This window comes from Rhinolophus hipposideros (assembly GCF_964194185.1).
Source record: "Rhinolophus hipposideros genome assembly, chromosome: 24".
NCBI classification, from domain to species: Eukaryota; Metazoa; Chordata; class Mammalia; order Chiroptera; family Rhinolophidae; genus Rhinolophus; species Rhinolophus hipposideros.
The window spans coordinates 21,218,130-21,237,565 of NC_138070.1; the positions used below are offsets into that span (position 1 = coordinate 21,218,130).

The window sequence follows — 19,436 nt, forward strand, 5'->3', positions numbered from 1 at the left end:
GTTCGCACGGGCAGGGATGCGTGGGGAGGAGCCAGGTGACTGAGGACCCCGTCAGAGCCCAGAGGGGCCTGTGTGCTCCTCAATCAGCCTGTATCCTCTCAACACAGCACGGCAGGTGTGCAGGGTGCCGCAAGTGCCAGGGTAACGCTTGGTGGCCTCGTCGGTGGCACCTGAGGTGGGACTTCATTCACATGGACGTGTGCGGGGCAGGACCTAGCAGGGAGAGTGGTGGGCCATCTGGGAGGTGGGGGGCTGGTCAGTGCCAGGACTGCCTAGACTTTTCTGACCTGCCAGCTGAGGGGACCCTGTGGAGTCCACTTCTGAGCTGGTCTTAGGATGCCCTCTGCTGGCGGTGGCCAGAAGCTCAGCTCCTTTGTATGGAGAAAGGACCACTGTTCCCTCCATGTCACCATCCCTCACAGTAGGTCCCTTGGTGCCTGCCTCCTGGTCTTGAAGACCCTCTGTCGTGTCCCTGCCGAGCACCTGTGTCCCAGGACCCTCCCAGCCTGCCCCTGACATAGCCAGCAGCCATGTCAGTCTGGCATCTCCAATGCTATATGGACGTGCACACACTTTCTGGCTTCCCATGGGTGCAATGCCAGGCATGCGGTCTACCCACAGCAGGCGGGGTGAGGGTGAGTGACAATGCGTCATGGCCTTGGCATGCCCTTCCACTCATGGTCTCGAAGGCACCAGCAGCTGCGTTTAAGTCATCCGCTTTCCTGAGGCAGGGACTGGCTGGCCATTGTGAGCTGAGCTCTGTGAGACAGACAGCGATGTGTGGCTTCTGTGCCCGGGCGTGTTAAGGGTCCTGGCCCAGGCACATGGACCTGCTGAGGACCCTGTGGGGATGGGGACAAGTGCCTCCTGCTGGGGAGATGCCGTGGATCTTCACATACTCTCGTGAGTGTGCAGCCCTGCTGGACCCTTGTTCTAGCTGTCACAACAAGGGGTGGGAGTTGCCTTCTCTGGGGACTCCCCTGACGGCAGGTGCGCCTAGTGCCCAATAAGCACCTGATCTCTCTCCCCTGGGCTTATGGGCTCCCAAGGGCAGAGGCTGCTACACGTTGCCGCTCGCTCACTGTGCTGCCTGGATGGGTGATGGAGCTTTCTGAGGCTCAGGTTTCTCATCTGTAAAATGGGCATGAGGGCCTACCCACAGGGTGTGGTGGTGGGGATCACATCCGATGATCAGGCCACGTGTTTGCACAGCACACCAGAACGTGCATGGGGAGGGCCGGCCATGTCGGCCTCTCCTCCTGTCCCTGTGTCCTCAGCCTGGCACAGCACTAACCCGAAGGAGGGGCCGAGCACTGTGTGACGAGTGAATTACCAACTTGCCTTCATGTGCCCCTTCAGCAACCCCTGGGGCTGTGTGAGCCAGTGGGACTATCCCTTATCTTTTAGATGAAGTACTGAGCTGCAGAGGCACAGGGCTTGCTGGAGGCTTGTGCCTCTAGTTCTGCTGCTTGTTCAGTATCTGGGAAGGCCTCCTTGGGGGCAGCTGGTCAGCCGAGCTGCCCGCCTCAGGCTCTAGGTGTCCAGGCAGGCATCAGAGATGCAACTCATATGTAGGCATTGATTCTGGAGGACTAGAACGTGGGTCCCAGCTGTGGGTCCCTCACCCAGCTTCCCGCTGCCCTCAGAACCAGACCTGGCCCTTAGGGTGACCACTGGGGCTGCCCCCTCTCAGAGTACACTGAGCCCACTTCCTCCCCACTCACCAGGCTGCCCCATCCATGCCCAAGTGCCAAGCTCTTCCTACCACAGGCCTGCACCATGATGGTCCCTCTGTGGGAGTGTCCCCTCCTTCACGTGGCTGGCCTTTTGCCCGTTCTAGGTGTCCACTTGCTATCCCCGAGAGGCACAGGCCGCCCTGCGTAGAGGGGTCTGCCAGCGTCAGTTCACAGCAGACTGGTGACTTGGCTATAACACGCTCTCCCTGGCCGCTAGGCCAATGGCTTTTCCCTCGGCCACTCGCCCTCTTTCACTGGCTGGGCACCCCGGAGGGGATCAGAAACTTGAGCAGAGAGGAAGTTGCATGCACGCGATGGAGGGAACACACTGGAAAGTGGATCTGAGGGTTGGAGGTTGAGGGAATGAAGCCCCCCTGGGCTAGCCTGCTGCTAACTCGAGCCCCTCCCTGCCCCACAGCACCGACAGCTGCTGAAGGACAGCTTCATGGTAGAGCTGGTGGAGGGGGCCCGCAAGCTGCGCCACGTCTTCCTGTTCACGGACCTGCTTCTCTGCACCAAGCTCAAGAAGCAGAGCGGAGGGTGAGTGACCACGCAGGCCCCCCCACGCCCGGAGGGGAGGGCATCTGGGGGGCACAGGATTGGTTTTGTATACAGAGGAAACCTACTTGTTGGTTTGTTTTCTTTCAATGTGAGCCTGGAGAGGTCAGTCACTGTGTGACCAGGCGTTCTCTCTAAGGTACATTCTGTTTCCAACTGGACGTGATGCCAGGATCAGGGTCAAAGGTCATTATCAACAATCTGGAGATGTGCTGGGTTAGGGTCAGGGACTGGCCTGTTGACTCTTACCGTGAAAGGAGAACCAGACTATGACTTCAGGTATTAGGTTGGTGCAAAAGGAATTGCGTTTTTTGCAATTATTTTTAACCTCTCAAACCACAATTACTTTTGCACCAACCTAATACTATTGTGGGACTGTCATGTTGTGACCCAGAAAGACTGAGTGACAGGTCTGGGGGCTACAGGCCATGGTGCAGGCTGGCAGATTGTGGTGGTGTGGCTACCCCTCCCGTGCCCTTGGCAGGCATTGCTAAATGATTGCTGCATTCTGTCTCCCCACACCTGGTGATAGCTTCTACGTTATTTTCAGCATAGGCTGCAGACCTCCCCCCAACCTCCCCAGGGATCAGACCATCCAGATTGCACAGGCTGGAATGGAAGAAGGAAGGTCACACTGGGAAAGACCAGAACTGGCCAATTGCTGTGCTAAGTGGATTTAATCAGTCAACTCAGAAGAGAGCCTCAGTTTCCCCATCTGTCAAGGCAGGGGATTACGCTGAGTAGATCTGTAGTCCCTCCAACACTACAGCTCTGGGGGTGTCTGCAGTCCTGCCCTGACTCATTGCGTGGCTTTAACGTGCTCCCACGTAACGGAGCCTGTGAGCTACCACCGGCAGTGAGGCTAAGGTAGATAGGGCTTATCAGACCCCCTGGGGTCTAGGTCATGCATGTGGAGTGCCCATTCCCAGGAATCTCCGAGGCTGGTGGCATTATGCCCGCCTGTTGCACAGGCCACAGGCTGGATTTCAGGTTGGGTAAACTGTGCATGGCCACAAACTCAGGGCGCTCCAGCTTTTGAAAACAGCGATATTAGCAAAGGAAGATGGTCAGTGTGTTAACATGCTCCTCCCACCCCCCCAGCAAAACCCAGCAGTACGACTGCAAATGGTACATCCCGCTCACGGATCTCAGCTTCCAGACAGTGGATGAGTCGGAGGCCGCACCCAACATCCCCCTGGTGCTGGATGAGGAGCTGGATGCCATGAAAATGAAGATCTCCCAGATCAAGAGTGACATCCAGAGAGAAAAGGTAGGGGAGAGGGCAGGCCGGGTTCTGGAGCGGGCGTGGGCAGCAGCCCCTCGCACACAGGCCAGGGGGTGTGCCCTGCTGGCATCTGACCCCACTTCTGGTCTCTGGGACCTGCTGGTCATCCTTGTCAGGCTAGGAGCTGTCTAGGACGTGGGGTGGGAGAGATGCCAGCTGCCATGATAGGGAGAGTGCCCGGTCAGGGGTGTGGCCCCTCTAGGTGTCTTGGACTGTCCCAGACAGGCCCCTGGTTGTTTCTGGAGAGGTTCAGAAGACTTTAGGAACTGTGTTCTAGAATGAGCCCCTCGTGTGGAGATTTAGCCCAGGCCAGAGCAGGGGCCGTGCAGTGGCCATAGGCAAGCTGAGTCCCTAGAAACTTGGGCCTTGGTCTAGGGACACTGGCTGAGGTGGGCTCAACAGTACAGGGGTCCTTCTCACTCCTCACCCACCTGCCGGTCTGCTGCACCAGCAGATTGAGGAAAGCCTGGGGAGCCCAGCATGCACACTGCGGACTTCAGACGTCCAGATGGGCCTGCGGCCTCCAGGACAGTGTCCTGAGGCAGAGGGGAAGCCAGGGCTGTGTCTTTGGGGCTGTCAAGCCCTGCACACTGCCACTGCTGCCCTCGTCCACATTGTGCCTTTTGTCTAGTAGCAGGTGGCACGGCCTCCTCCCCGGATGGAGGGGCTTCAGGAGGGAGGCACACAGCACAGGGCAGGCCGGGATTTCCTGACCAGGTCCTGGGGCGGCATCTGGCCCTCCATCAGGAGCCTCACCAACACTCCCAAAGAGCCTGAGGCTGAAATGCGGGCGGATCTGGGAGGGGGACGGGCCCTTGGGGTCACAGTGGCCCCCCTGAACATTGTCCAAGTTTGGAGAAATTGAAAGAAGGGAGGTGTATAGAGGTCTCATTTTCTCTGCCCTCATGAGGGCAAGAACTTAATTCCTTCACGAAAGGCTGACGAGCACATCCGGGGGTGTCTGTGGCCTTAACATGCTCCCATGTAACGGAGCCTGTGAGCTTCACCCTGTGGCCAGCAGCAACTGACCGAGGCCCTGTGCCATGTTGCGCTGCCAGGTGGGGTTCCCGTCTTCTGCGGACCGAGCGTTGGGGGCAGTAGTGATGGGCCAAGTGGGCACAGGTAGCACTAGCCCCCGGGATGGAAATATGACCATGCAGCCTCTCCCCACAGAGAGCAAACAAGGGCAGCAAGGCCATTGAGAGGCTGAAGAAGAAGCTCTCGGAGCAGGAATCCCTGCTCCTGCTCATGTCCCCCAGCATGGCCTTCAGGGTGCACAACCGCAACGGCAAGGTCAGTGCCCCCCGCAGTCTTGCTCTGCTGGTGTCCGCAGGCAAACACGCCTGCCCAGCCATGTGGCAGCTGTGGTCTCCAGCTCCTGTGTGGCTTTTCCTCTGGAGAGCCTTCTAACCCCAAGAGAGGCTTGTCCCTTGTGGTATGCACAGGCTCACAGGTCCCTCTGACTAGTGCTTTGGGCCATAGCCCCCAAGTTGACTGGCAGCTGACTCAGCCCCCATAGCTGGGAAGGAGGTCTCCAGGGAGTCTAAATAGGGTGGGGGGCTTGCACACTTGTGCAGACCTGTCCTTCGGGGCGGGGGCAGGGGGGGCGCTGTCCAGAGAACTTTGGGCCAGAGAAGCACCTTCTCTCCTGAGCTTGGCTCCTGGCACCATCTGTAGCCTGGGCCTCTCCCATATACACGTGGTGGGCATCACGCCTGTCAGCATGCCGCTGGGCTCTTTGGGAGCCTTGTCTCTGTGTCACGGCTCAGGACTGCGGGTTGGGCACAGGTGGTTGGGGCAGCATTAGCCCTCACCTCTGCAGATTCGCACCTGATAACCCTCTGTGGCCCTGAGCTGTGACATGTCACGCCCTGACCCAGGCAGTCCTGGAATGAGGCTGGTGCCAAAGGCGGGCCTTCACGGGCCACAGGAGTGGGACCAAAACCCGGCTGGCAGGAAGGGCCGAGAGTGCTGAAAGGGACGAGCCATGCTCTGAGCGTACCTGGCCCCCAGGCACCGGACAGCCAGAGGCACAGATGTGCCCCTGCCTTGGAGGGGTGTGCTGCAGGAGTCCCCGGGACGGTGATGGGGGTCATTGCCTTAGCTGGGGCACAGATAACTGGGCTGAGTTCTCTTTCTCGCCTCCCAGAGTTACACATTCCTGATATCATCCGACTATGAGCGCGCTGAGTGGAGGGAGACCGTCCGGGAGCAGCAGAAGAAATGTAAGTGGCCTCTGCACCAAAAGAGCGTGTGCTTGAGAACGTCAGGGCTGGCCGTCATCTCTTCCTGTGGTTTCAAACCTTTTGTTTCCTGGGCAATGGAACTCTTTAACCAAATGAGATATTAGGTGGAGCTCTAACTTAGAAAGTATATTGGAAAGAAGCCATCCTGACAGGGCCCCCAGCCCTCCTTCCCAAGCCTCCCCCAATCCTTGTGTACGCGCCCCCAGCTATCCTCTGACCTTTCCCCCGCCCCTAGGCCTCCCCTGAATTCTCCTCCTGCCTTCTGGACCCCACTGCCCTGATCCCTGCCCACCCCCTGGGGCTCCCTGCTGCCTTCCCCTGGGCCTGCCACACACATAGTGTCCACCTCGTCTGCCCCCCCAAGGCCTTCCCCACACCCAAACACCTCCTCATCTCCTCGGCCTCACCCATTGCCCTCATCCCCGCCTTGGCTCCAGGCCTTCCCCACACCCCCAGCAGCTGATGCCAAAGGGACCACACACTGCGCTCGCCCCACTCCCCTTCCCCAGAAGCCAGCACTTGACCATTCTCAAGATAAGACACTCACTCCCCTCTGGGATGGCCCCTTCTCTGGATACTTCCCTCCCATTAGCAGTTCTTTCTTCTCCTCAGCCCTAATCTGTTCTTACTCCTGCCTGGCAGTCTTCAGGATGGGAAGGCAGACTGCACTCTGAGTCATGGGGCTGCAGCTGCATGGGGGTTTCCCTCCTCCACCCCCCAGTTGTATGGTGGGACTCCTGAGCCCTTCTTGCTAAGAGGTTCCCAGGTGTGTCCTGTGTGCCATTGTCCCTTGGGGGCCAGAATGAGCCATATCCTAGGTGGCCTGGTCCTCCCACAGCCGCGGGCCATCTTGGTTCACCTGCTGCTCAGACATCGGGCTGGGCGCTCCGCACGCCTCTGCCTGTCCTGAGCTCCCAGCCCGAGCTCCCGTCCCCCTAAGCTTGTCGTTTGTGCCTGTGCTCAGCCAGATTCTCATAGTGCCCTTGCTTCCAGGGATGGGGCGCCTACAGCCCTGCCATCCATTCCTGCACCCCAGGATTTCCTATAATAACCAGGGATCCCAAACCATTTCCAGCATGGCGACATATGTTTCCTGATCAGCGTTGTGCCATAAGTAATCCCCTTTTCCTCATGTGATGGAGAGATAGGGGCCTGCGTTAGCAGAATAGGAGACAGAGTTGTCAGCTGTCTGCCTGGAGAGACCCCACAGGAAGATACTCCAGGCCCCTCTCTCAGAAATGCCTTGTGGCTGGGCTGAGGTAGCAGGCCACCTTCTCTGTAAGGGTTGTGCTAAGACTCCTCCTGCCCTCTGGGCCCTCCAGGGGCATGCCCCCCTCTGCCTTTTATCAGCTACTCCTCTGGGAGCAGATCACCCTCTCTTGTAGTGCCCCCTCACCAGGGTGTGCTGAGGGTTCAGTGGGGGGACATCAGAGAGTGCCCCTGAGTGCCCCTGAGGACCTGTGCAGACTGTGTTCTACCCTTCAGGTTTCAAAAGCTTCTCCCTGACGTCCGTGGAGCTGCAGATGCTGACCAACTCATGTGTCAAACTTCAGACTGTCCACAGCATTCCCCTGACCATCAACAAAGAAGGTGAGCTGTCTTCCCGAGGGCTGCCAACCCTTTCTGCTGTCAGTCCTTGGGACCATGGATTTCCATTCCGAAGAAATGTGTGTGCTGCTTAGAGCCCACTGGCCTCTCCCAGAAGTGGAGGAGCAGTCTCTCCCCAGGGGGCCACCACCAATAGTTGAAGAGAGCAAGACCGATAATCTCCATCCCTCTCCTGAGACACTCCTCAGACACCCTGTGCGCTAGGGCTGGTCCCACTCCCCCAGGGCCTGTCCCACTCCCCCAGGGCCAGTCCCACTCCCCCACGGCCGGTCCCACTCCCCCAGGGCCGGTCCCACTCCCCCAGGGCCGGTCCCACTCCCCCAGGGCCGGTCCCACTCCCCCACGGCCGGTCCCACTCCCCCACGGCCGGTCCCACTCCCCCAGGGCCTGTCCTACTCCCCCAAGGCCAGTCTCACTCCCCCAGGGCCGGTCCCACTCCCCTCACCCGCCAGTGACTTACTTCCCACCACACGTTTGGTTGTGCTGTGTTGCATTCACTATCACATACACTCATGTATGGTCAGTCACACACAGAGGTATGTGCTTGTACACACACAACACACACACACAATCCATGTCACACGCTACCCCGCCCCCCCTCCTGTCCGTATTACATTTCATCTTTTTTCCCCCCCTTTCTTTTGTCTCCCTCCCACTCTGGTTCAAGCCGTTGTTTCTCAGGCTAGTTGTGTAGGACACAGCTCCCTGGCCCGTGCTGGTGTTATGAGCCTTGCGCTCCCACAGCTGAGGCAGCCGGTCACCAGTTGTCCATCGGACGCTCACAGCAGCTCTCGCCAGCTGCTGGCCACTCACGTTGGCTGCTGGCTGCTCATGCTGCCCGCCGGGCACCCATGCAGCACTCAGCAGCACATGGCAGCTCACACCAACCTCTGGCTGCTCACGGCAGCCCAGCTCCAGGGAGAGCTGTTGTTCACAATCTTAGCTGTAGAGGGCGCAGCTCACTGGCCCAGGTGGGACTCGAACCGGTAACCTCGGCGTTAGGAGCATGGTGCTCCAACCCCCTGAGCCACCGAGCCGGTCCCTGCATTTCATCTTGATCACTGGTCTGCCTGTGTTGTGACTACAACTAGATCCTAAGGCCCCTAAGACAGAGGCCACCATGGATATGTCTTTGGTCCATGACATCGCCTTGCCCCATGCTGGGCAAATGGCAGCCACAGGGTGCCCCCTTGAGGGTTGATTGTGAAGCAGAGCCTGTCACCTACTCCCTCTTTTAGGAGGACAGACACTCACCTCTCTGGTCTCTTACACAGATGATGAATCTCCCGGGCTCTATGGGTTCCTGAATGTCATTGTCCACTCCGCCACCGGCTTTAAGCAGAGTTCAAGTAAGTGGCTGATGGGGAAAGGAAGGCGGCAGGGCAGTGAGCCAGAAGGTGTGGGGAATCCGGGAAGTAGCTCAAATTACGTTCAGGCATCTTTGACCCGACCGCCGAGCTGCCGGTGGTGGTTGATTCCCGCTGACTCCCACGGGGAGTGGAGTTCTTTTCCTGGACTGTTCCCTGCCCTTTCCCATGCCTCTCAGGTCCTGCTGGTGAGCTGACCCCTGCAGACGGGTCTTGTCATTGCAGGGGCCTGAGTTTGCTGCAGACGGAAAATGCAGCTGAGGTTCGGAGCCAGGACCATGATCAGCGCAGTGGACTTGGCTGCTCTGACCACCCGAATGCATACCCCTTTTCTTCCTTCCCCTCCAAGGGGTGGGGTTCTCTCCCACCTCCTGGAGCTGTGGGAGCAGTGAAGTCTGGTCACATTCCAGTCAAGGTGCAGCACACATTGCACCTTTCAGCACCTTTCAGCATGGCATCTCCACTCACGTTCTCAGGGTCCCATGTGGGAGGACAGAGAGCAGGCCCCGTTCTGCTGAACTTTCCCTCTGTAGCTACAAAACAAGAAATCCACAACAAGCCACAAAATAGAAAACATTTAAGCCATATATGTGAGATAAGGGACTTGTATCCAGACTATACAGAGAACTCTTACAACTCAATACTAAAGAGACAACCCAATTTAAAAAAATGAGCAAAATATTTGGGTAGACACTTCACCCAAGAAATCCAAATAGCCAATAAGCACATGAAAAGATGCTCATTGTCTTAGGGAAATGTAAATTAAAACCATAGTGAGCTACCACTTTATACCCACTGGTAGGGGGATAATCAAAAAGATAAACAGTGTTGGCAGGGATGTGGAGAAATTGGAACCCTCAGACACTGCTGGTGGGGAGTAAAATGGTTCACCCATCCTGGGAAACCGTTTCTTAAAAAGTCCAACATGTCCCAGCAACCCCACTCCTTACTATTTCCTCTAGAAAAATGAAAACATGTCCACACAAAGACTTGGGCATGAATGATAAAACATGGTTCATCGGTGCCATGGAACACTGCTCAGCAATAAAAAGGAAAGAACTGACACAGGCAACAGCATCCGGAAACCTGGGGGAAAAAAATAATGCAAAACCAAAGACACCAGATACAAATGGCTACATGTTGTATTGTTGCCTGTGTATGAAGTTTTTAGAAAAGGGAAAATGTGAGACAGAAAGTCTGTCAGTGGTTGTCGGGAACTCCGGGTGCGAGGGAGGACTGACTACACGTGTACCCAGGGGACATTTGTCCTGAAATGGCGGTGGTGCTATTGGTACAGGTGTTTAAATTTACTAAAAATTCTCAAACTGTACCAGGTCAGACAGTTAAGTTTGTGAACCCATCCTGGCTAAAGTGCTCCATACCTCAATGCTGAATATCACTGTGGTCACCTTCCAAGTGCTCCCCTTGGGAAGCTATGCACTGATGCCAGCACCTAGTCCACCTTTCAAAGCAATTTTGGAACTCTTTTTCTGAAATGGCCATCAGAGCTGTCGTTGTATTACCCTTGATGTCCTGAATGTCATCCAAATATCTTCCTTTCAGTATTTACTTTATCTTGGGGTAAAGAAAGAAGTCGTTGGGGGCCAGATCAGGCAAATAGGGAGGGTGTTCCAGTACAGTTATTTGTTTACTGGCTAAAAACTCCCTCGCAGACAGTGCCGTGTGAGCTGGTGCCTTGTTGTGATGCAAGAGCCATGAATTGTTGGCGAAACATTCAGGTCGTCTAACTTTTTCATGAAGCCTTTCCAGCACTTCCAAATAGTAAACTTGGTTAACTGTCCAGTTGGTACAAATTCATAATGAATAATCCCTCTGATATCAAAAAGGTTAGCAACATTGTTGCAACAAGTTCAGGAACTTGTCAGACCTTGTACACTTACAATGGATGGATTGTATGGTATGCAAATTACACATCTGTAAAGTCTTAGCATACTTAATCGTTCCCCTGAGAGGCCGGCCTGTCTCTCTCTCTCTCTCTCTCTCTCTCTATCTCTCTCTCTCTCTCTCTCTCTCTTTCTCTTTTTGTCGCCGGCTGTCCCCTAAATGCTGGTGTTTTCCAGGGTTCCACGCCTTACTCCCTCAATGCACATACTCTGTTCTCCCCACCCCTGAGGGCGCCTCCATCAATGCAGCGGATGCCTGGCACTGCCTTCCCATTCCCACTTTTTCTGTTCTCCCTCTGTCGCCTTTCCATCGGTGTCCTCAGTGTCCCATGCTCTAAACTCGACATCCCCAAACTGAACCGGCGACTTGTGGCCCCCAGACTTGCTCCTATTGGATGTGCTGCACCAGTGAGAGGTGCCACCTCCACCCCCTAGCCAGGCCAGAAACCACCATCCTGGTTAGGGATCCTGTCAGTAAGGTGCCCTTCTCCCTCAGTGCACTTCCTGCCCTTTGCCCTTTGCCCAGCCCCCAGCAGGGGCCTCCTCCCTGCTATGCACCACCAGGCCTCACACCGCACCTCCCCCCTGCACCCCATGACTCTCCCCACACTGCGCTGTTTCCAAAGCCCAGCACTGGCCTGCAGCGCCCTTGGCCCCTGTTTACCTGCTAAAACCCAAAGCAGGGTCTGCACAGGTCATAGGCATTGCCCCAGCCCTGAGTCCCCCTGGTGAGGGTGGCACATTCCCTTCCGCCCTGTGGGGCCCTGTTCGCGTAGGGGCTTTGGTCAGCGTTTGCCGAGTGACCAAATGAGCGACTGTTATGAGCGGTGCCAGTTCCCAGCTGCACCCTCATGGCAGGGTCATCTAATGAGTGCCGCTCTGGTTCATTATTGTATTTAAAGAAAAAAAATCAAGACCATTTTATTCTGATTTCAAAAATCAAACCTACTTTTGTAGCCAGGGCAGGTCGTATGGAACGGCGGGTCACCCTCTGCTGTCACCCTCCCACAGATCTGTACTGCACCCTGGAGGTGGACTCCTTCGGGTATTTTGTGAATAAAGCCAAGACACGCGTCTACAGGGACACGGCTGAGCCCAACTGGAATGAGGTGAGGTGCCGCTTCCTGCAAGTCTTGAATGCGGATATTGTCCTTGGCGAGAGTCTAAACCCCCGAGGGCTCCCAGCGGCTTCCCCGCTAGCTGACAAAGCAGCCAGCTTTCCGGGAATCTCTTTCGGGGAGGGGTGACTCATCCAAGAGATGTGATCTCTGTGTTCCTGAGAATTTTACCCTCCCTCCCCCGTCACAAAGAAATGACCTATTTTGCTGGAGAAGTGTTTGGAACTTAAAAGGGCCTTTTGTGCTGCCTTTGTAATCCCTTAGTGTTTACTTGGTAAGTTTCCATAGTGTTTTTTCCTCCGAAGTTGGAATGCGCTCTCTGTGACCCTCTTGGTTTCCGGAAGCCTGGGGCTCTGCTGTGGGGGACAGTGATGGGGACCTAGAAGGAAGGTTCCTTTCTGCTCGTCCTGGGCACTGGATGTGTGGGTTGCTGCTCTGTTTTCCTACCCCTGGGAGAGCTGTTGTGTATCCTGCTTACCCAGCTGGCTTACCTTGAGCCTTTGTGAGGGGAAGATGGCAGAGCCGCCAGTCTTGATGAAATCTCCTGATCCAGGAGAGATGCCATCTCTGGGCTTCTGGAGCAGCTGCAGCCCTCAGGGCCTCATGCCTGAGAATGTGGTGGAGGCCACTGGCTTACAGAGAACTGCCACCCACCCACCTGCTCCCCTGCAGAGGAGGAAGCTAAGAACTACCAGGCTTCCTGGTCCCCGATGCGTCATGATAGTCGGGTGGTGGGGCTGGAACCCTGCTCTCATTTCTCAGCATCCAGTACTCCGATCATTAGACTTGCTGCCTCATTAGGACTGGGGCACAAGGAGCCCATAGATTTACCTGGTCATTATAGCTCTGGGCGTTCCTGCAGAAAGGTCTGTATGGCTGCTGTGATGAGGTGGGGATCAGAGCCAGATGCATCCATCACAGAAAGCTTTGCAGAGAGCCAGAGGGCCGTGACGCAATAGGCATAAGGTAGGGGGTTCTAGACGTCGTGCAGAGGGTTCAGGTGCAAGCCAGCAGTGGGGGCTCGAGGGACCGAGGCACAAGGGTTCCACATCAGCAGGTCACCTGGCAGCCGCCCTGGCTGTGCCCTCAGATTCTCCAGGGGCCATACATGTTCCTGGCACACATACCCTATCCACCCCCATTTAGGCTCAGAAGCATCTACTTTGGGTTTTTTCCCCTTTACCTTTCTTCACTTCCCCACCAAGAACTCACACCCACAGAAGCATTGGTGTGAAATGCGGAATTTCCTGAAGGAGGAGGAAGTTAACACCACATGATCCCAAACAGACAACTTGAAAGCCCACGGGAGCAGTTCTTTCCTCTTAGTCCCTCTCTCACCTATATCACCTACTGGATTCATTTTTAGTCCCTTTCAGATAGACTTTACTTTCTAGAGCATCTTTAGTTCCACAACAACGCTGAGCAGAAAGGACCGAGACTTCCCATTCTACCCCCCTGCCCCCAACACGCGCAGCCTCCCCCACTTTGTTATGAGCAGTGAACGTACATTGACACTCCTTCTCACCCCAAGTCCATGGAATGTCTGCATTTGGAACCAGCTCCCCTGAGCTGAGGCAGGTAGCATGGGGACCGCCCGCCCTCTGAGATGCCGGCCTGAGGAGTTTGGATTAGGTCTGAGAGTCACTCACAGCTTCTATCTAGAAGCATCGAGACTGGGACACAACGTGACGCTCTCAGGAATGAAGCTTCAGAGGGTCTGCGTCCCAGGACTGAAGGAAGGACGGTCTCAAGCCCCGCGTCCGTTGGGGCGGCGAGTACGCTGTGTGCAGCGAGGACGCTGTGTGAGGAGCCGCTGTGTGAGGAGCCGCAGCGCTAGGGCCCCTTCGGCCCGTAGCACTGACTGCCTCACGCTTGGCCCTGTCTGTGACGGCCGGCCTTTCCTTCTTTCTTGGGGCTGCAGGAGTTTGAGATTGAGCTAGAAGGCTCCCAGACCTTGAGGATTCTGTGCTACGAAAAGTGTTACAACAAAACGAAGATCAGCAAGGAGGACGGCGAGAACACAGACAGGATCATGGGGAAGGGCCAGGTCCAGGTAAGGCCGCCGTCCGTCTGTCTGTCTGTCTGAGTGTCTGTTACGCCCCATCTTGGTCCCCAGAGGAAATCCAGTTAAACTGGTTTCTCCAGCTGGGGAATTAGTTCCTCAAGGCAAACAGTTAGCTGTGCCCTGGGCTGCAGTGGGCAGTTGCGAGGCCAGCTCTTCTGGGAAAAGCACAAGAGTCTCAGTGTACCCCCTGGACACCCCCTGTCTGGCTTCTATACCCAGGTTTCAGAGGGTGCAGTGCAGGCACAGTTCCCCCCAAGAGTTGGTATAAAGCCGCCTGGTTGGCCAGGAATAAGTGTCCATATCTGACCAGCGAGGGGTCCCGAGTCCTCAGGGAAAACCATCCGACCCTCGTCCTTCAGGAGTCTACCAGCCCCTGGAAGCACTGCACCAGCTTTCCCACGTCTCGGCCCGCAGGAGCTATGCCACCTGGTTTGTTTCTTGTGGCCTCACCTGCACAGTTTTCTGCTTCCCTTGGGAAAAAAGCCCTGGTTTCAACTTTTCTTACAGGGCGTCTTATCAGAGGCGGCTGAGCAGTTCCTCCCACCCTGCCCGGGAGGACAGACTGCTCCTTGCTCCCCTTGCTCCCCTCAGTCCCTGGGACAGGCCTCCTGTCCTTCCTGGGACAGGAAGGGGGTTGGGCATTCCAGGTGTTGGTGGGGCTGGCCAAGCTCTCAAGAAGCCCCACCTCCCTTCCCTTCCCTAAGGGCAGGAAGCAAAAATCCTTGTGTGGTAAAATGCTGAGCAGAGAGAGGGTGACTTGTCCCTGAGTAATCTGTCGTCTGCTGTGGGCCCACACAGTCATTGTTCAGACTAGCAAATCCTCATTTTGCCGTGGCTCTGGTTCCCCCAAGTTCTTGGGAGATGAACCTTAGAAGCTTATTAGGGAACTCTGGCTCAGGGCCTCTGGGAACCCCTTATACCTTGAGACCGGATCTAAAAGAAGAAATGCTCCTCTGACCACCCTGTTCTTGCCCCCACCACCCAGCCACAAGCTCCTAGGAGAGCAGGCCCTTGACCTCGGCTGACCCCCAGACAGGACCTGGGTCTAGGCTCTCCTCAGGTGGGAGGCGCCCAGGATGGCTGCGGTGAGGCTCCGGGGAATTTCCTAAGGTTTGGGGTGCGTGTTGAACAGTGCAGCAGCCTTGCCCAGCACAGGGAAGGTAGGATTGTTGGCTCCTCTCTCAGGGGGGGATGGCCCAGCTGCGGGTCCTGAGACCTGCCTGTGGCATAGGTCTCGGGTGAGAAGGGCGGTTCCTCCCTGTTCCCTGTCAGCCCCATGTTTCATCGGGACATTTGTAGGATCTTGGTAGAGGAGGACTTCCAGGTTGAAGAAGCAGGAATGCCAGGCAGCGATTATCAGTCATTCTCCCTCTGGCGTCCTGATCAGGGATCTGAGACCAGCCAGGGCCCTCCCTCCACCAGGGCTCCCCTTCCCACGTGAGCTTGGTGTGGGTCCTCCTTGACAGACGGATCGTTGTGTGGGGTTGCTGATACTTCCTGCTTTATAACTCGGTGCGCTGAGACCCAGCCCTGTATCCACATAGATCTCGTTCACCCGCTTGGCTTTATGGGGAGTCCCGTGGAGTGAGTCAGCCACGCGCATGGGCTGGTGTGCCCTTGAAGGCACTGAGACAGTTTCCAGATTTTGCTATTCCATGCTCATTCTGGTGCTGGGCTTCTTAGAGAACCAGTGTGTTTTGGCACAGTCATAGCTTGTCCCTTTCAGTCTACAACCTCTATCCTGCTGCTCAGGGACAGCTGCACTCCCTTTGCTCCCCCTCCCTCCTCCCTCTCCATGTTCATTTCTGCCCCCAGCTCAGGTACCCCTCCCACACCCAGGCCCAGCCCTAAGTCTTGCAGCGCGCCATGGCGAGCCAAGGAAGCCAACAGGCTGGGTGCCTGTCTCCTTTTTTCAGCCCAGAATCCACTGACCTTTTGACTCAAATTGTCCGAATTCTCCACCACTAGAGTCCTGGGGATGGTGGGATTTGAACCAGAGCCTCCAAGCACTGTCGCTGGGTCACCAGGGGTCTCAGTGGAAAGGAGAAAAGATCCCATACTCTTCTTCCTCTTGCATTGAATCAAGATCTCTTTGGAAACCCTTTGCCACGACCTACTGGATATAAACAAAATATTTCTTTATGCACAACCTGTGCTCTCCTCTCCGACAGTGTGAGCAAGCCAAGTGCGTGCCTCATGCTGTCCTGGAGAAGAAGAGAGCAGTGAGGTTGTGGCCAGACAGTGAGGGGCATCTCTCCAAGGGCCTGGTTGTCCTTTGCTCCTTTCTACCCGGTCCCCGCCTGTGTCTCAATCCGTTGTGCTCTGAGGGGTGTTCCTTGGCGAGAGCCCCCCAACAGTTCCTTCTAGAAAGACCAAGACATGAGATGGGAGGGAGGTAGAGAACATGGGCTCTGCTAAAAAACAAAGAAGGAAAAATTATGACACATGTTGACACAGCAAGGCAGACTTTTTTCTAAATATAGACTTTATTTATCACCAACAATCCAGTTTTAGAATATTCCCATCAGCCCAAATGATTTCCTCATTCCCACTGACAGTCACTTCCTGTTCCCATCCCCCGAGACCCAGAGACTGTCGAGATATGTGTAGGGAGCATGCAGTAGGAGAAATAACGGGGTTCAACTTGGAATACTACAAGGAAAAGTGGGGATTTCTAACCAAGGAGTAGGGTGAGGCGCTGTGAGTGGAAACCTTGGGTAAGGGGTGGGGTGGTTCTGGCTGAACAGACCTAATGGGATTCTTTCTGAAGGCAGGCTGGGGGGATCAGACATCACCTGGCTGCAGTACGGGATGAAGAATTTGGTCACTTGTCAAGGGTAATTCTGGATGGGAGATTCTGGCTAAACTGACTTAGCAGAATTCTTGCTAAGAATTCTGGAAATCTGGCTCCCAGACATGCCCAAGGATGAGGCCTAGTTGAAAAACAGAGCTCAGAGGAGCCTGGGTAGAGTTTGGTCAAGGAGAGATTTTGTCAACTCCCTTGCCCACCATGCTTCCTGTGACCTAGGGAAAGTCATTGTTCAATTGTGTCCTCACCTGTAAACTGGGGTGGGGGCCTTCTGTGTCCAATGCAGCTGCTGTTATTTGTAGTCATTGTCAGTGGAGAAGGCGAGCTTGACTCCACCCTTTTGTCTGCTTCGGTGGGAGGGAGGGATGAGTGGGAAGTGTGGCCCTGGAGCCGTCATTCGCTGGGAATCCCAGCGCAGTGTGGGGGTGTTTGTGACTCACATCAGAGGTGGCTGGCTTGGCCCCCGGAGATTCAGGCAGCGGCTTGTTAATGAACCGGGATACCCAGGAGGGAGAAGGCAGGAAGTCAGAGGAGGAGAGGGGATGATGCTCTGCCACCCTGCCAGGCCTCTCTCCCTCCCCCAAACCTGCAGACCCTGGGGGTGCCTGGGGGAAGGCCTTCCTGAGACCAGGTTTTTCCCAGTAACTCAGACACCTTCAGAGAGAGTCCATGTGGGAGGAGCCGGTGGCCCTGCTTGATGTCCTGCTGCTGGGGGTGGGGTGGGAATGGCGTGGCCTATGTCCCCCCAGGTGCCCTTTACCCTCCATATGCACCTTGACTCATAAGTTGAATGAAGAGCATCTCCTGTGAGGTGGGGAAGGCGCAGCATCCTGGGAGTGTGCAGGGGGGGCCAGGGAGAAGTCCAGATCTGGCCAGGGGGACAGAAGCACAGCAGGCCCTGAGGGGCCCCTTCAGAGGGCCATGGGATAGAATTATGTCTCCAGCAAAGCTCTTTGTCTGGGCAGGAGGTGTCAGAATCATCTGGGGAGCTGGGTCCCAATCTCCCAGGGCTGGACTCCAGGATCAGCCTGCTTTTACTCCCCTACATGGTGCTGATGAGCCCAGGGTTCAGGAACCACCAGCCTGAGTCTCAGGTTTTGGTTTTTGCTCTTCAAATGATTGTCCTGGGTGAGTTGTCAGGCCCTACTTCCTCTCCCAAAAGATGCAGGCTCCATGAGAGGGAGGTGGAGGGCTCCACCTCCTGAACCTGGGCTAGGTGAGCTGGTTTGTTCAGAGCGTCAGGCCCTGGGCCAGAAAAGCAAGAGGACACAGTGTACATCATGGAGCCCTGGGGAGCCAACTATCCAGGTGCACCAATCCAAGCCATGACCTGTGGGCAGGTGCAGAAGGCCCGGTGAGGGTCCTCTGCGAGGCAGTGCTGAGTTTCAGCGAGCCGTCTGAGCAAGCAAGACCGTCCCAGTCTATCCTCAGACACCACGAGTGCCCCCCTACTGATTGAGGGTCGCCTGCATGCTAGGTCGGGGGCCCTGAGCCTTCACAGTCCAGAAAGCAGAGGCGTGGGGAGGAAGGATGCTGCAAGCATGCTGAAAGCCTGAGCAGGCCCTGCCCTGGCCAGCCAGGTGGCTGGGATGGTGCAGTTATTTGGGGAGAGTCGGGACAAAGAAGCCTTGGGATCACTGAGTCTGGGCTTCAGAGGAAAGATTTTCCTAGGTGGAGATGTCAGCATCCTGTGCTCCAAGACCAATAGGAGCACAGATTCATGGGAATACCCGGGTCTCGGTGCAGCTGGAGGGCCGGCTGGCTGAAGAAGTCCCGTCAGTAGCCTGACTGGGTGCTGCCGAGGCAGGACCGGAGCCTGAAGGCACTGCCCCAGTCTCAGAGCTGGGACCAGCATCCAGGAGAAATCCCCACGGTCGGCAAAGCCCAGGACAGTTGGAGCTTTGCAGCGTTGGGAACTTCTTCTTTCATTCTTTTTCTTCTCTCTTCTCTGTGAATTTTCTATGTTGCTGAGTCTCCTCAGCCCTGTTTCTTCTACTTCGAGGATAACTTTATATCAGGTCCTAGAATTTTGTCTTCTATTTCTCCTGATCTTTTGTATGTCTAGCTGGGCTCACCACTCACATTCTAGTGAGGGCATCAGAGTTGGCTGGCTTTTTGGTTTTGTTGTTTGTTTGTTTTGTTTGATGTGAGTCTCAGATGAGACTGGGGCCTGGGGTCTCTGGTTTGACACTTGCTTTATTCGAAGCTGGGGCACAGTCTGTATGTAGTTTCCCAAACTTCTCTGCCAGCCTGTTACTCGCCTTGTGACAGCTACACACCAGCCCTCACCAATCTGTGAGGTCTGTCCACTTTCGGGCATCTCCCCATTTGACTGCCAGTTCTGTGGCGCTTATACCCCAAGAGCCCCCACAGAGTGCCTGGCAACAGCAGTGGGAATGTGGAGATGCCACCAAGACATAAATACATGTTCACAACAGCGCTGACCATGACCCCAAACTAGGTCCCCAGGTGTCCATCAGCTGGTGAGTAGATACACGAAATGTGGCACATCCACACCGTGGAACATTATGCAGTCATAAAAAGGAAGCAAATCCTGACAGGTGCTATAACATGGATAAACCTTAGGGATATTATGCCAAGTGCAAAAAGCCAGACACAAAAGGGCAAGTACTGTGTGATTCCACTTATATTAAGTTCCTAGAATAGGCAAATTCCTAGAAACAGAAAATAAAGTAGAGGTTATGTGGGGCTGGAGGAGGGTGGGAATAGGGAGTTACTG

At 55.7% G+C, this 19,436-nt stretch overlaps 1 protein-coding gene across 1 annotated transcript in view; it reads left to right on the forward strand.

Annotated features, from left to right (window-relative positions):
- BCR (BCR activator of RhoGEF and GTPase) overlaps positions 1-19,436 on the forward strand; it is a 117,852-nt gene that overhangs the window by 84,673 nt on the left and 13,743 nt on the right. The window contains exons 9-16 of the mRNA XM_081037670.1: positions 2,155-2,276; positions 3,396-3,564; positions 4,753-4,872; positions 5,729-5,804; positions 7,311-7,415; positions 8,708-8,782; positions 11,716-11,813; positions 13,744-13,875. Coding sequence (XP_080893796.1) covers positions 2,155-2,276; positions 3,396-3,564; positions 4,753-4,872; positions 5,729-5,804; positions 7,311-7,415; positions 8,708-8,782; positions 11,716-11,813; positions 13,744-13,875 — 897 coding nt within the window. The remainder of the gene's footprint in view (positions 1-2,154; positions 2,277-3,395; positions 3,565-4,752; positions 4,873-5,728; positions 5,805-7,310; positions 7,416-8,707; positions 8,783-11,715; positions 11,814-13,743; positions 13,876-19,436) is intronic.